Source organism: Aythya marila, assembly GCF_965140915.1.
Source record: "Aythya marila genome assembly, chromosome: 2".
In the NCBI taxonomy this organism is placed as follows: Eukaryota; Metazoa; Chordata; class Aves; order Anseriformes; family Anatidae; genus Aythya; species Aythya marila.
Window position 1 is genome coordinate 153,184,720 of NC_139043.1, and position 17,312 is coordinate 153,202,031.

General features: G+C 43.3%; 1 protein-coding gene across 10 annotated transcripts in view; it reads right to left on the reverse strand.

Annotated features, from left to right (window-relative positions):
* PTK2 (protein tyrosine kinase 2) overlaps positions 1-17,312 on the reverse strand; it is a gene marked incomplete at its 3' end in the record, with an annotated part of 191,570 nt that overhangs the window by 117,456 nt on the left and 56,802 nt on the right. Inside the window, exon 1 of one of the 10 annotated variants that reach the window (XR_014317044.1) lies at positions 16,091-16,431. The exons of 5 other annotated variants lie outside the window; for them this stretch is intronic. Coding sequence is in view for 3 of the 5 variants with exons in the window: in XM_082755033.1 (XP_082611159.1) it covers positions 16,091-16,136 (46 nt within the window). Of the gene's footprint in view, positions 1-9,826; positions 9,856-16,090; positions 16,506-17,312 lie in introns of those variants that run through there. 4 more of the 10 variants (XM_082755033.1, XM_082755035.1, XM_082755040.1 and 1 more) reach the window with 4 other exon arrangements.

The following is a 17,312-nucleotide window of genomic DNA, read 5'->3' on the forward strand; positions in this document are numbered from 1 at the left end:
CACACCATTCAGCTGCACAGCCTTTTAATTTTGGATCCCTTTTAATACAGCATTAACTGCCCCCACGTTATCTCCATTTTTCATGGAAACCAGAAGGGCACATCAGATAACAGGCACTGTAAGTACTGAAGGGGAACAGAGCATGACAATGGTCACGTTGTCGCGCTGTATGGCAACGGCCTGTTCCAAAAATCAATGACCTGTAAAAAGTTTTACTTAAGCCTATTCCGGCTCAAGTGTTTTCCAAAGCCAGTAATTACAGCCTCTGTTACATACAGAGAAACGGAGGGACCAGACACAAAGTGATTCTCATTCAAGTGACTGAATGGCTGCTTAATGTAGGCCAACCATAAAAATCCTTCTAATTATGGCTTGCTGAGATGATACTTCTGTGCATCTCCACACACACAAGAAATATCAGTTATTTGCAGAGCTGTTGCTGTTGGAACTGCGCATGTACCATGTGTCTCCTTACATCCTCATGTAAAACCCTGAAGAGCTGGGGAAATTGTGGGCTTCCCTTGAATCCCTTTAGGAATCAGAGCTCTTGGCTCCTCATCTTGTGCTTGAGGATCTAAGCCACTCCATTCTTCAGCTAAGGGTCCTTTTCTCCTAAAGTCTCGATCTATTGCACCCAAAGACAGAAGAATAAGCAGAATTAGGTTAATTAGTCAAAGAACAGGTACAGTAGCTTCTCAAGTTTGGCATCTGATCTAAAGATTAAGCACACTGCCAGATAAAAATTCCTCTAACAAAGCCTCTGAAAGAGAAACCTAATACTCAAGAAACAGTGGTCCGCAGAAGAAAAATTAGGGTTCAATTCTCTACAACAGGGATGATTTTGTGGCAATTCAGCCTCGTCCTTTTGTTGCTTTAAAATGGATGAGATCACACAGGAACACCTCAAGAACACTCGATCATGATCAGGGGGGGAACTTGGAAGGGTCAGAAACATCAGGTAGTTGGGCTGCTGCAAATTTGGGGGAAAAAAATCATAGTAAAAATTAGTGTTCACACATTGTTTGGCAGCCCTAAGGAGCACAGCCGTAATGACAGAGCTATCAACACCCACTTATGTCCAAAGCCACTGGTGTGCCTTGTCCCTCATCACGCCAGGCTGTTGAAGGACATGGGTGACAGATAGTCGGTGAGAGATCTTCATGGCCTAGGACGTGCCAGGAACAAAGGCAAACCTGAAGAAACGACTGCTTGCTTAGCAGGTTTCACTACCTCCACCAGAATTTGTTGCACCATTTTATCATACACCTGATCATAGGCAGGCAATTAAAAGACTCGTACGACGAAGCTTACTTTATCGTGCGTTTTGATTCCACTTTATTACTTCCTTGGAAACAATAAATCAATTCCCCACTATAACATAGAAGTGAACAGTGCAATTTGCATCCCACGCTGACAATTTACGGAAACACCAGGTGGTAATAAATTGATGTTACACAGAGACGACACCTCCACAAGCCTCCATTACTCAGAACGAACAACCCCATCTTCCTTCAGTCCCTATTAGAGCAGGCAGGCACGTTAATGTCAGGGGCTACTTAAAAACCTGGAATTTTAAAAATGCTGAGTAGCACTTGGCCTGAGCACAGACCCTGTTACAAGAGGGTCCAGCAATGAAAGCATTACTTCCTGAGCTTCAGGAAGCAGGGAGTTTTTTTTACATATTTGCGATCCGTGCTCTTAATTTGTTTAAACTTCTTGTAAAAGTCCTTTGCTGTAGCTATGGAGAACACAGGAAAATAGAAACCTTCACGAGTGCTTTTGTATGTACAAAACATCTAAATTTCTGCACCAAATGAGAATTTGTTCAGTCGTGACACCCTCCACTGTAGAGAGGATTCATTTTTTCTCTGCAGGTTGGAGGAACAGGACCGTCGCTCCAAGCCCTATTTCCATGCTAGTTTTATGAAAGATACCACAAAGGAGTAAAATATTAGGTATTCCAACCAAAGGGTACTGTATTTCATTGCATTGTATTAATTTTAGCCTGAAATTGGGTCTTCAGGATATTCATAACTTGGAATAACTTCTGTCAGTGCTCACCAAAGGCTGGGGGTGAGTGGCTGCTATCTTTAGCATCCTACAGCCTCTCACCAGCAGAGAACCACGGATTAAATTTGTTCTATTTTAACTTCAAGGTGCAACAGAGTAGAAAAGTCAATGAGATTTCCACCAGATTTGACAAATATCCACGAAGTCCTAAAAAAAAAAAAAAGGTAACCAAGCAATTAGGGAAAAAGCAGCAGCAGCAGTGTGAGGGGAATTAAAAAGGCTGGGACCCTTCAAGGTGTGAGGACAGGAGAAAGGGGACTGTCTCAGCAAATCTGTAAAGCTTTTGGGTAAATTCAGGGAGAATGGGTGCCTAAACAGATCCTGTAAGACTCCTCTGAAGTCTCTCATGCATCAATGGTGGATGCTGAAGAACCAGGAGAACAGACTGCAGATAACAGCCACCCTCATGTGGTCTCCTCAAACACTTACAGATGAGAGATGCTGTCAAAGAGAACAGTGAGCAAGATGGACCACCGATGTGATGCACTTTTTTACATTCTTAATGTCCATAAAAGCTTCACCTCTTGCTTCTACCACTGAAGCGTGATCCCTGCTTCTTCCTTAAAGTTCAGCTGAAAATACAAATAACCAGACTCGCAAGCCTTCCCGTGCCTGACATTTCACAGGCCACATTTATCATGTCATTTGTTGCCAGTGAAGGATGATTATTTCCAGGCTTAGTAAAGGCTTTGACTGTAAGTCAGAAAATTAAATGAAGTCAAATAAAAATTAGACATTTTTCTTGCATGGAACAATTCAGAAAAATCCATAAATCTGAGAAAAAAGCACATCGACTTGCCAGAAAACATTCACAATATATTCTCATCCTTACAGGGATCCAAAGTAGTATGAAAAAAGCAAAGATGCCCCATCACTCATTCAATACTTTCAGGTGTTTTGTTATTTTCTTTTTAAATGTCAAATGTTTGCAAGCACGGTTGAAATTCTCATGTATAGTCTGATGTTCAAATCTCACTACAGGAATTCAAGTCTTGCTTCTCGAATCTACCTCCAAAAGATGCTGCAGACAACAGAATTGATACATAATTATTTCTAAAGTGTATATATATATGTTTGTACGGATGTTTGAGCTCATTTTTCAGAGGAAAGCAAGTTGTCACCACAGGCTGCTGAGCCAATTTAATATAACCAATTTGTCCCTGCTGCTGCCAAAGCTGCAGAGCCTGCTACCCCCTTCCTCCCTGCCAAGCATTTCCTCATCCACGTTGCCTGACGAGGCAACCCTTGCTTCCCTTCTGTGGCCTCCTGTTGCTGCTTAAATGCTTTTTGAGCTGCTTTTACTTATTAAGACAGAAGAAATCTGTCCGGGCTTCTTCCTTCTGGTTTTGGGTTGTGTGTGTGTGGTTTTTTTTTCTATCTAAGTGCGGTGAAGTGGCTGAAAAAGAGCTCTAAGAAGCTCTGGAGCCAGCACAAAGTAAACAGCAAAAGCACATGGCCAGTAGTAGGGAGGAGGAGGAGGTTTCCCCGTTCTTGGCAGCTGCAAGCTATGTCGGCTCTTTGCTCTTCTTGGACTACACCTGGCTGGGGTGGGAGGAAAATAGCTAAGCAGGGGATAGAAAACATCCTCTGCACGCACAGGAGGGGGAGAAAAGTGAGGGCTGGGTTTTTGTGAAACTGCTTTTTTCCAGTCCAGCTGCATGGATCGTTTGCAGTCCACACCTGACAGCTCTGAGCCCCTGACACTGAACTATTAAATTGCACTTGCTGGTACTGATGCTGGGGAGACCATTTACTCACCTGGGCAAGAGAAGTGGAAAAAGGGAGGAGAAGAGGCAGAGCTGGGAGGAGAAGAGGAGCTCTTCCATTGCAATGGTTAAAGAAGGCAGAAATATTTGGTTAAAATACTCATATTAAAAATCCTTTCAATGCCTGACCTACCTCACCACGAGGGAGTCCTGCTGATCTGGGAAGCTCCTGCCTGCATCTCCTTACCAGTAAGGATGGATGGCTCTTTAGGTCACCTACGTAGTCTCTACTGCCAACCCTTCGTACTGAAGAAAAGGGAACAGAAACTGCACAGGACTTTCATGTTCCATCTCAACTACAAATAATAAACTTACAATTACAGCTTTGCTGAAATTAAGCTCTGTTTCTGCACCAGATGTTAAAGGATTGTAATGTAATACACTAAATCGTCAGAAATAATGATAGTAATTATTAAGATTGTTCTTATTAATAAGATTATTCTTATATTTCCTGAGAGTGGAGCAAGAGAAGCAATTTATCTTGTAGTTTTGGGGGTTGAAACTTTGGTAAGCTGGACAATTCTGGCTACAGCAGTATCCAGTGTTCTTCTGAAACACAAGTGTCTTATAAAAAAAAATAATAGATTTTGTAACATGCAACTTGGATGGTATTATAAAATGCACACAAAGCAAGTGCAACAAGATATGGGAAGTATAGTTGCGAAATACCAAATATATTCCCAAAAGTCCATCAGAACACCCTTATCTCTGGAAATTTTAACTCTTAAAAACTGAGGCATCTCCTGCTTTGGGTTCACATTCAACACTGCATGAGCTGAAGTCCTTGAGGGTACATGCCAGCAGTGCTGGCACTGAAGTTTTATCTTCTGACACATTCTTATCAAAGAAATTAACTCCAGGAATTTGGACGTGGGGCAAAAGCGGATGGGACTCCTGGGTAACAGGGCAGACAAGGTTTGTTTGCATCTGATAGGAAGCAGACAGGGACAAGCACCTGTAATTTGCACCCAAATCAACAAAACATCTGAGAGTTAACTATCACAGTACCAGCTGGAGATATTCAGCAAGGGATTGTGATTTAAGAACACTGTAGAAGTGCTATGGTACCTTTTGAAACTAAAGTTTGGGGTTAGAAACCATTTGAACACATGACATAAAACAAGCAAGCGTTTGAAAGATGCCTGGCACAGTCAATGGCAGCAGGAGCACACCTGATCTCTAATTATTCTCAAGTAGTTTGTAAATGTCAAAGTATGCTTTAAAGATGCTCGGCATTTGTTTGAATCCGACTCAAAGCACTACGTCTTCATCAGCTGCAGGATATTTCCTGGAGCAAATGGGGTTTCATAGCTAACAGCCAGTCAAAGAGAAAAAAACATTTAAAATGTCACACACGCTGCTTAGAGGAACAAGGGACACCAAAATGGGGTGAAAAGCAGCAAACTAAGGTTTCGGTAGCCGCAGAGCCTATGTCCCTTCTACACAAATATAAAATCGGAGACAGTAAGAGTTAGGAAGATTTACTCCAAAGAAATACACTGCAGGTTATTTCCACACTGGGAGAAAATGGGTTTTACCTGCTTTAAGGAGTGGATAGAAGCTCATTTTGCTCATGTAAAGCTGAGTCCAGACCAGGAAACGTAACGAGACTTTGTGCTTTGTTGTCCCTCCAGCTACAAAAGAGCAGACCCTAAAGAAGAGCAGACCCTAAAGAAGAGCAGACCCTAAAGAAGCACCCCCCAGCCACAATCTTTCACTTACTGCAAGGCTACAGAAAGTGCAAAAAATGAGAAGCAAACTCTGATTTATTAATGCAAACCAGCAATTCCTCATTTCAGATGTCAGTTCGTAAATGAGACTGAAAACTTCCCCTCTTCTATTTCTTGTGAAAAACCTATTTCCTTACGAGAGTCTCAGCTGCAGGCTGCTTCCCGGCCACACTTCTCTGCAACAAGACAGGCACGAGAAGGGTGTTGGTGGGAGAAAAACCCGTCAGGAACAGCTAGCTGCATGGTTTTACTACTACAGAAACAGGCCCATGGCTTTTCCTCATCTCTCACTTCAGCCATGTGGGACTTCAGGGAGCTGTGCTTCAGGATTTCCTCACGGGATTTCAGGTCTTGATGGCCAAGTCAAGCTGTGGCACTTTCCTCGCCGACACTCCTCCAGGCCTGTGTTCCCTCTTTGTTTCTAACTAGAGGAGAGATTTTTAGTTTTTCTTTAATTGAGCAAACGAACCTCAAAGCTCAACGATTTCAGAAGATGAAGGCAGCTTATACCAAACCGAGCAACCACTCGGGACTGATTCGGTTTCTCCTTCACATTTATGATGCTGGTTGTAGGGGACCAGCTGCTCCTGGAGGTCTTTTCCAACCTTAATGCTTCTATGAACTAAGTTATTTGCTTTTAACACAGCCACTCTACCAATTAAGTTACCTGAACAGCATTTGAGGACAGAGGACTTTGAAAGCACTGCATTCAAACAACTGTTCACCAGCATGCCCTGCTGTCAACTGCTTCATTTTCCATCACCCACAAAAGACCTGGTATCAAGGAATTATTTGAATTACCTAGACTTACTGCTTTTATATACCAGAGCAAGTGTCCAGGAAAAACAAACAGAAAAAACAACTTTGTTCTTCGTTTTCCAGATGCAAGGCATACTGTTAGAACTGGATTTGTTCTGTAAATTTGATTTAAAAGTAAGAACAAGCTCCATATCTTTAGCTTGCACATTTACCTTGCTCTTTTATTCCCCTTTATCAGGCCTAAGAAGCAGCAGTGTTTTTAAAAAATATGTATTTTGGAAAAGGTTTATCAATTTTTGAAGGACTTCTTGCGGGAGGGGTTTTAAATTCCTTGTTCTTGTGATTTAATGTAAAATTTGGATTAAGGAGATGACAAATGGCTCTGGAAATACTCCTAAGAAGTGTTTTCACAGACAGCTATGAACTTATAAATCAATTTATTATAACATTTATATATTCTCCTCTTATGTGCTAAACGAACCAGTTCACAGTGATAGTACAAACAGCATCTCCATGGCCCAAAGGCAGCAAGGGGAAAAAGGAAAATACGCAAAGTAGCTGTAAAAAATGCCAGAAATAATTATAGTCCATAGAAAAACCCAGGGCCAAGTTACACCGGGCAACCAATGTCAAAGAAAAAAAGACCTTAATAGAAATCAGCAACCTGAAGTGTCTGGTATCGAGCCCTTCACCAGTTTGGCCTTAATTTTGCAAAGCAATGGGTGCCCCCAGGCATTGCCAGGAGCAGACTCAAGTGGGTATTTATGGCTGGGTGATGAGCTGGAGTAGGTGTGTGCATACTGATAAGGTGGGAAGAATCGTTCAGCACCTGAGAGAGCCTGGCCCTAGCCCTACAAACAGGTAGAAAACTGCAGAGTCACGAAGGACACATTTTATGAGCAACTTTATGGCTTTGCAGCGGGCTGACTGTCCTTGCGAGGAACAGAAGGGTAACAGCCTACATTGTATTTACCATATTGCTGCTCTGAGAACTATTTTTCCCATTGGAGGAAGAAAACAAGACTGCATTTTATTGCCATCAGAAGTGGAGTGATATTAGTCTTAGAAGTAGGATCTACGGTATCTTTACATCGTAGATTGGAGATGAAGAGTGAGGAAAGTCTAACAAAAAGAAGGAAAAGATGCTCTCCAAGAATTTTATGGTTAAGTTACAGACAAGCTGCTAATGAACTCCTCCTTCCCATGATCTGTCCCAGGGCTGAAGCATCACGTACACCACAGACTGAGAAACCCAAGTGAAGTTCACGGTATCTGTCACCTCCTAGGTCCAGGCATCATCCCCAACAGCCCACGGGAATGCTTCTGTGCTTGCAGATGTTGTGTTGTTCAGAGGACTGACAGCATACCCAACTTCTTGGTCACAGGAAAATATCGACTGGCCTCAGGCATCAGTGATGACTGATTTTTTTTAAAAAACTATTAAAATAAATCATTATATCAACACTTTCTATGGATCCACAAGCACAACTAAGGGCAAGTATACTTAACATACAAGTAAAATTATTTTAAGTTGAGGTTTGGCACCCTACCTCCAATCTGCCCACTGCTTTTGCTTTCTTTTTTCTTACATCTCTGAACAATGTACTCATACTAAACTTCTCTGAATTGCTTGATGTCAAAGAAATCCAGAAGAGGTACAAGTACAAGCTTCTGAGCTGGTTGTTCCTCCTTCTCCTGAAGATGCACAAGCCACGACTGAGCTGGTAACTATAGTAGGTAACTCCAGATACTGAATGCAAGCATCCTTAAATTCCTTTCTGGATACCTCAAAATGATACCTGTCTTCTGTATTCATAACTTCACATCCAAGAATTATCTTCTCTTATAACATAACCAGTTTCAATTAGGTAGCTTACTCATTTGTGCAGCGATGCAGGTCCAGAACAGACACTGAAGTTCACCCTGTGAAGGTTTTTCCTCTTTTTTTCATTGAATTTTACTGATTTCCGAGATTATTAAACCCAGACCCTCCCACCCTGATTTGTTTTACTTCGGCTTTACTGCGATTTTCGCATAAAATAACAAAGTGGAGATAAACCTATATTAAGCAGAAATCAGCATCCAGCATTATTTTTCTGTGCTGGATAAGCATTAGATAAAAAGTCACGTACTTGAACTAATGGAAACTCCTCAAATTCACTTCAATCAGCTCAGTGAGCAGCCACCAGATTTGAGAGAATCTCACACTGGGCTGGTGGTGATCAAAACATTGTTTTTCTGAACTACTCGTAATTTATTAATTACAAAGCAGAAACGATTCTCTACTTCAGTATTTCTTTATTTAAGCTAAAAATGAGCACAGCTGCCTCTACCTACAAAGACTTACCATTACCTAAACGATACCAGTGTCCAGTGACAGTGTTTTGGAAGTGCTTCACTACCATTTTTTCCTCTTCTCTCACTCTTCTTTAAGGAAGCTGCTCTGTTTAATTTCAGATCTTCAGCTAAAGCCCTGCAAAACGTACTCGGGTGATACCTATGCCGGTTTTCTTAGTTGCTTTGCACAGCCCTACAAAATTTCTCAAATCTACTGCTCTTTTCAAAATGATAATTTTTAGCAACTAGAGCTAAAAACTAAAGCAAAACAAAGAAAATAGTATTAAAAGTACCGGATAAAACATCCTATAGAGATGCATGGTATTTGCTAGTAAGGCCTAATATTAATTCCTTGGCAGGAGCACAACATCAAGATCGCTACAGAGAATCCTGATGTTGTTGGAAACCCACAGTGATAGAGCAGAGGGATTCCAGAGTACAAACCTGAGTAATTTCAGCAGGAATAGTAAGAACTCTGAGTTCAGAAAACTACCTGAAAGAGGGTTTTTCACAAAAACTGTTATGCAGCCACACTCACAGCAAGTGCTGCTGTTCCTACTGTGATCCGTTGGTTTCCATCATTAAGGTATTGCATTCTTAAACTTTATGAACATCACAGTTTTGAAAGATGTGACAGATAAAAGCAGTATACAGCTTGAGTCCTTACTGCGCCCCTCCAATTGACGGCAGATACTTGGAAGTGTTTAAATGTAACCTGGTACTTCTCAAGCATCACATCCATTAATGGCTATCACAGGCCAAGTGATTTTGTTTTACTAAAAATGAGTTAAGTGCATCCAAAACCAGAAAGAATTTGTTCAGTATCTGATAAAACCAGAACCTACTGAGTTCCCAAAATGACTTTGAAAGAGTAAATAATGAACATTTTCCCTCCCGAGCACTGATGATTCCTTGTACCCATTTACATATGCAAATAAGCAACGTGGCTGAAGAAACTTAGCAGCTGTAGTACAAATCCTTTACTTCAAGGGCAGAACAGGTGCCTTGATGTTCTCCTACCTTAGCGTAAGATAAACCCAGGCATTAAATCCTCGCGTTATCACTGATATAAAAAACCTTTTTGTATTAAACAAGCACGGATTCAGGAACACGTAAGGGACGCCTACCTTTTGCTATAACCTACTGTTACCCATTGCCCCTTACCTTCAGAAGCCAGCTGAGAAGCTCCAGGAATATATCTGGCTCTTTCCCATCTTCCTGCCTAGAAATACAGATTTGGCATGACTGCAGGCCACTACCCACGCAGCAACTACTTGTGATCACGTTATTTGCTGCAGTGATCTTTATAGTTCATGTTAAAGGAGAAAACACAAATCCACAACCACAGGAATCCATGAACTATTAGCAATTAAAGAGTCTAGCTTCAACAAGGAGCTAGAACCAGGAGAAGTGTAGTTTTATTCACAATTTTAAGTATGAATGGCTTCAGCTAAATCCCTATAGTTATTGGCAAGCATGCAAAAACCAGAAGCATTTACTTTTCTTTAGTCATTAGACAATGCCAGGGTCAGAGGCTGTAAGAAACAAGGGAATGAAGACGATCTGTGTAGTCTACAAGGTCAAGAAGCAAAGTAATTGATTGCTTTTTTAAATGTTTTCAAAGTTATTTTATCAGCACACCTCTTCTGATCCTGAAAGGAAACTGGGGGCACACTTGGTAAAACACCAAACGCTGGGTGCAGAGGAGTCACAACTACTCAATTTCCTCTGACAAGTGACTTTTAGTCCTACAGCATGTCAAATTCAAGTCAAAATTCAGCTTTCTGCCTCAAAATGCCACACTTTTATTAAGCTCTTCATCCGCCCTCTTCCCTGCAAGCTGCTCCCCAAGTGGCTTCAGCTGCCCTGAGCACAGCTGTACCGAGCAGTGGCAAAACTGAAGGTCATGGGCCGATTTTCTTCCTGGGCTTAATCCAAAAGAAGAGTCTTACACCACGGAAAAGCCATATTTTCATTAGGAATTTCCCCCATAAAACAAGGGACTATGCATCATTCGCAGAAGGAGTCCAATTTAAACAAACAAACAAAAACCAGGCAAAACCAGAAGGCGAGCCTGTAGTTTTACAGCTCTGAAATCCCTGCCAGGCAAAACACTCCTTTTGGAAAGCAGTGGTGGTGCTGGGGAAAGCCATCCCTCTCCTGGCAATGGCACAAAACTTGGTTATCAGATAAAAAAAAGGAGTAAAGAACTACTATAATCAACTACATTTATGAAGTGCTGTACTTAAGCTGGTTTTAATACAACATTCACAAAGGCATTTTCTTTTGTCTTTGCTGTGCCAGTTTATAGGAACCAGCAGCTTGTACGGGCTTGCCTGCTATAATGTGATAGCGCCTGTTAATTTAATGTCTCTCCAGTTTTTAATAGGGTATCGTGAACAAATCCATACCACGTCATGAATTAAGGATAATAAAGAGGGTTTTTTTTTGGACTAAGAACTGATGAAAACTACAGGCTCTGCTAGCACACTGAAATTTTTGCATGGCATGAATTTGCACCTCTTCCCTTCAAGCCACACTTCAGCAAGTGGAAGGATTTAAGCAAGCTAATATATGCCCTGCAAATGTAATGCCGGTCAGAAAAGCTCATTTCATTACAATAGTCCTTCCAAAAGGAGCTGTGCATGGAGATCAGTTGTGCAGTGGATTGCTTTTGTTAGCACAACAAAAACAGGTAAGGGAACATCTGGAGTGGACTGAAGGATTAGCACCTAAGGATGCTGATTTCTAAATGCTGCAACAGGCTATTGCCAGGCTAACTGGGTGAAGAAAATGAGTAAAGATATATATATGTAAGAACATACACACACTTTTTTTTTTCCTATGTGACTTGTGATAAAAAAGCCAAATATAAATGGAATAAGAAATCTGTTAAGACCCCAAACTCTTGTCTGAACATTCAGCAAAAGGGAGTATTTCGATCAACGTGCCATCCTCTTTTAGATTCTGCCTTCCAGACTTTGCTCTTCTGCCTTTATCTCAAGCATCTCCAAAAGGACAGTGAGATCACTTTGTTTTCCTTGCCTAACTTTTGGTTTTCCAGTGGCAGCACAGGATTTAATTCCGCTCTGGTTCACTGGCTCATCACTAAGTACCACAAGCGATAAGATCACACATCTCCATTACACTGCTGACACTAAATGCTCTCCAGGCACTCAAAACAATCCTTTGCCTTTCTTGCCCAAGTATCTCGAGCTCCATCTTCTATCCCATTTCTCTTGGAATAAGAAACAACCACCCCGATGGAAACACATCACTTCTCATAGCCCTTCTCACACATCCTATACATTTTGAGCAACATCAGCTCTACCACGTGCAGTGCGGTAACGCTGAACTGAAAACCAAAACCACCCACTTTTCCAGGCTATTTTTACTCTTAAATATACAAAAGCATTTTGGGAATTTTTCTTAAATTGCCTATGAAGAATTAGTGGTTTGATAAGATTAATGATATTTTTCTTTTCCTTTTTTTCTGCAGAGGCTTCCAACAATAAAGCAGGCACACATTGATGGAAATAACACGTGCTTCAAGAGTTTGTGAACCTCACGTCTTAAAAAGTCACTAACAAAAAGTTTAGAGAAAACTAATGTTTGGAAATAAATGGCTAACGTGTCTCATCAGCTGATGCAGCTGACGTAGGAAGATGCCAACAGGCTGCCAAAGGACGGACTGAACTCTTCCCCAGGTCTAAAAGAAGTGCAAAAGCGAGCTGAACACTCCCTCCAGCCACCTGAACCACAGGTCACGAGGAAGATGGAACAGAAAACTCATGCTAACAGATTTTTTTTCTTAATACACCATGGCTATTATATTTCTATGCTATGTAAAGACATTAAGGAAAAAAAAAAAAAAGAGAACTCAGACTAATTACCTGCCTACCTTTCCAACATCAGCAACTTTCCTATGCCACTGCTACCATCGTGTTTAGGGGATTACTCAGCACCTGAAAAGCCATGGGTGTGCAGGACTCCAGTTATCGCCCCGGTATTTTCCTGCTGGTAAAACAGGAGAGAGTGAGGAGCTGGGGATGAGGGAGAAGGAGCTCTGAACTTTTCCCCCATGTACCGAAATCTGGCTTTTACTCATCGCTTATCGCATTAGAAAGATTGCAACACAAACAGCTTGCAATAAATAGGGTAAAACGCCTTCCTGGTGGACTGAGTGAGTTTCACAACACAGCTGGCTCGAAAACAAAATCAACACAAGGGCTTGGGCTGAATTGCAGTTATCTGGAGGCAGTGCACACCTTTTCCAGTCTAAAAGGCAATATTCAGCAACTGCAATCGCCCCTCGCTGACTACTCACGGGCGATACACTTAACATCACGTCCATTTATTGCTCGTAAATTATTAAACCGAGCTCTTCACTTGGAAGGTTATTAAAGAAACTTCCTCCTCCCTTGGGCGGATAATTTACAGCTATACAGCCCAGCCATCCAACCACCCTTAACTGTTGATTTCACATTTCCTTCACCACGTTATTGGGTATATTAAAAATGGCACGCCACGCAAAAGTTGGGAAGAAAGGCTACCAGCAAAAGCATCTAAACCAAAATGCAATAAATCATATTATTTATAAGTTTTAGATAGCTGCAAGCTTCAGATTACAGCTTTAGTAGATTACTACTGATCCACAGAATGGATTTGGTAAAATTTAAGGCAATTAAAGTACTCTCTGGTCACGTTACAGGAAGAAAACATCCCTCTCGGACACCAGCACGGATTTGCTCAGCCCAAAGAAACTTACTGCCTGCCTTTGCCGTGACCAAGACACCGACTGCAGTGCTCTCTGAGGCTGTGGCCAAGCCTGAAGCTGCGTATTTCACCAGCTGAGAGAGTTTAAGTTTCAAATTGCTCCGTGAGGGAAGGGTAGCGGGGGGGAAAGAAGCAGCCAAAAACGTTTTCCTCCTATCGCTGCCGAAGTAAGTCAAGTTAGAGGGGCTGCTCCCTGAGAAGAAGCATGCCTGTCAACAAAATCCACTCTTTCTCTTCGTTTGCCAAGCAAAATATTCTCAAATCCGGAATATACGGCACCAGGCTATGGTATCAAATTCAGCAGCATCACTTCGGATGGATGCTAGGGTAAAGAGGAGGCAAAACCTGGCAACAGAGATTATACAAATGCTTGATGAAGAAAATAAGCATTTATCTTATTCTTTTTGCAGCCCTGCAGTGGGAGCACACAGAATTAACAGCAATTCGGTCGGCCCACAGCACCGGCAGGACCGAAGGTTTCAGACTGATGCTCAAAAGCAAGCGAGCGCAGACTTCCCGAAACGTTTCGAAGCATTTTCAAGGAACAAATGTTTGCTATGAGATCACACACAGCACGCCAAAAGCTTCATCTGTCACATTCAAAGGGAGAAGGGGCCGTTCAGAAAGACGTTTCCCGTAGAAATCAAAGACACCCATCACGATCACACCTTTAAGACGTTACAAAACACTCGATAAAAGTTTGATCAGGTTTTGCTGCAGGTAAACGGGCGCTTTAACAGATTAGAAAAAGGCTCAGAACGAAGCCAAGCAAACCAACCGTTTCTCTCATTAATATATTACCTTTCTTGGACTGCAGATATCTCACGACCCTTATCAAAGTAGGCCAGATCCGTTTCATTTCCCTAAGGTTAAGCCGGCGAGCAGTGCACAGGGCATTCATCAACTAGCGAACGGCCACCATTCAATGACAAATATAGCACAAGCTATTGCTCATCTGCCCTATTTTTTGGGGGGGAGGACGGTACGTCTTTTTTTTTTTCCAGAAATCGCCACAATTGGCAGACTCGGAGATGCTGTGCCTTTGTCCTTACGTAACCGCTCGTGTCCCCTCTCCCCCCCCAAGAGGAATAAGAAGAGATTACACGGCACGGGGACGGCTGGGATAAGCCATCAGCACCCAAATTAAGTCCTGAGAACCCTCCTCAGGCAGCCAGGGCAAGAGAGAGGGATCGCTTTGCCTTCATTTTGCTTATTGCAGAGGGTGAGGGGAAAATCAATACCTTTTAGCGTGGCCGACCGCAGCCATCCCCTGCAAGAAGGGTGCAGGCAGCCTTCCCTGCTGCCTTGATCCTCTGGTGCTGGAGCAGGAGGGAGAAAACTGATATCCCCGAGACTAAACAGCCTTAACACCAGATGGCAACAACCTGTTCTTTTTTTTTTTTTTTTTTTCCCTTTAAAAGAACTTTTTCTTCCCTATCTGTACTCTCTGCAAGTTATTCTCTAGGAAAGAGACTTCCTTCTGACTCCCAGGATATCCCAAGGAGGTGAATCCTGATTTCATCTAACAGTGCTGTTACCCAGTTTATGTCAAAGAGGCGTAGACACCACTATTACCCATAAATCCCACTAAACAAGTGTGTTTTTTTCTGGAATCCAAGCACAGCTTGGTCTCAGCTTTACCTCCAGCTCCTGTTGCTCACCGCTTTATTAACTTTTGTTCCCCACCGAGGTGACAGATCCTATACTTCATTAGACATTTCCAGGACGCGGCGGTGTTCCATTTCTGTGATTTCTTTAAGTTATTTCTCCTATTTTTGCCCCTACTTATCACTGCAAGGCAAGGGGCAGTAAGTTTAGCCTGAACTTTTCAGCAAGGCGCAGAAAGCACGCAGGACAAAGGCAGCGTTAGCTGCATCGGGTGTCCTCCAGACAGCAGCAAAAACTGTAAATAAACTCGGTGTTACTTTACCCGAGACCACTCCTAATCAATTATTACGTGTTCCAGCTCCTACAGCACCGTTTCCTCCCTGGTTCAGCCACCTCTCCCCTCAACTCCTGAGGCAACCGCCTCTGTCGGCGATCCAAGATTGCGGTGACGCAACACCCCACGGCCGGTTTCTCTTCCAAAAAAGAAAGTGGCTTTGAAATGAAAGTGGACAAGGGGAGAGTTATGCTTACAATCAGCAGCACTTAACCTTTCACAGCCGCTTGCCATCTAAGGAAGATTGGATTCTTGGACTACTAACAACATTTTGAGCTTAATCCCCACGCTGTGTCTTCCTAGGGATACTTTCACCCACATCGCCAGCGCAAACATCATAGCAGGGTAAATATTAGTGTTTTGCAATGCAAGTTCAGATAATCACGGGAATGAGCTGCATGTTTCCACCTAATTATTGTTAAGCCTCCATTTCAAGTCAAAGTGCCTCGCTGTAAGGGATGCCTGCTTTGTGGCCAGACACCCTCTCTTTTTGTGTGTGTAAGAGCTGAAGCAAAGAGATATCAGTCCCCCATCATAAATGCTACACACAACTTCTTCCAAAAGGCACAGGAAAGCAGCACGACGCTGTTTTAAAACATAGAAACCTTAAAAGCCAAGCGCCGCAAAGCTACAGACGCACAGGTTGGTAAAACATGAGATGAAGGAGGGAAGGGAGGAGGGGGGTGAAATCAGGGTAGAGATGAGTCTACCTTTCGCCCAGCACATCGGGAAAGGGCTGCAGCCGCTTCTCTCCATGCAGCTCGCACCTGCTGGGTTGGGGCCCCGCCGCCAGCACCGCCACCACCGCCACGCACCCGGGGCGGAGGGGATGGAGCCAGGCTCAGGGTGACCCCGCTCAGTGCTGCGGCCGCCCGGGGTCCTGTGGCGGGGCTGGGAAGGAGAGCTCCTCTCCTCCTGGCGTGAGGAGAGATCCACCAGGCGACCTTCCCTCCTGAGCCCGCTCGGCCGCCTTCATCCTCTCGCTCCTCCGCCCGGCGAAGCCAAGGCCGGGTGAGCCGTGGCGGAGGGCGAGCGGAGGCCGGGAGTGAAGGAGGGCGGGAGGGAGGGCGGGCAGAAGGAGGGGAGGCGAGGAGGGAACGCGGCGTCCATAGAGCCCATCTCCCCCTGCTCCCCGTTGACGGGGCCTCCAGCGGCTTCCTCAAGCCCCCGGTGCCGCGGTTGGGGCGGCAAACAATGCGGCCAAATTCAATGGGGGAGAAAATCCTCCCAGAGGCACCCGCAGCCGGCATTCACGCCCGCGGTTTTCTTCCCCCCCCCCTCTTCCCTCCCCTCCACCCGTCGCTTTTATCTCCTTTCTACAGATGCTCGCACGCAGCCGTCCTGGAAAAAAAGGGGAAAAAAAAAAAAAAAGAAAAGAAAAAAGAAACGGCGACCCCAAAAAGCGCACGGGATCCTCCACAAATTTGGAGGGGCAAGCAGGCAGCCCCACGGCATCGCCTGCCCCACTGCGCACCTGCAGCCTGGCTCCCAGAGCCCTGGGAGTGTCTGGATGCCTTAAAAAATAAGAGAAAGCACTAAAAGCCAGCAATTACCACAGCCCGTGTCACTACAGAGCCAGCAGCATGGCTGCCACCCCCCTACAAGCAGGGCTTCCTTATATATTTGTATATACGTATATATGTGTATATATATATTTTTTTTGTATGTGTGTATATATGTGTGTGTGTGTATATTTTATATATATCTGTATATATATATGTATATATATACATACAGGCATATATATTATATATATACACATATATAAATATATATTTATGTATATATATAAATATATATAGACACACACACCCCTCTAGTCGAAAAGTGAGGATCACCACCAGCACACAGCCTTTGGCTCATCTAAACTTTGCAGGATTTAACATCTACACAAGGATTTTCAGAGTATATAATCACAGGATAAAATTCAGA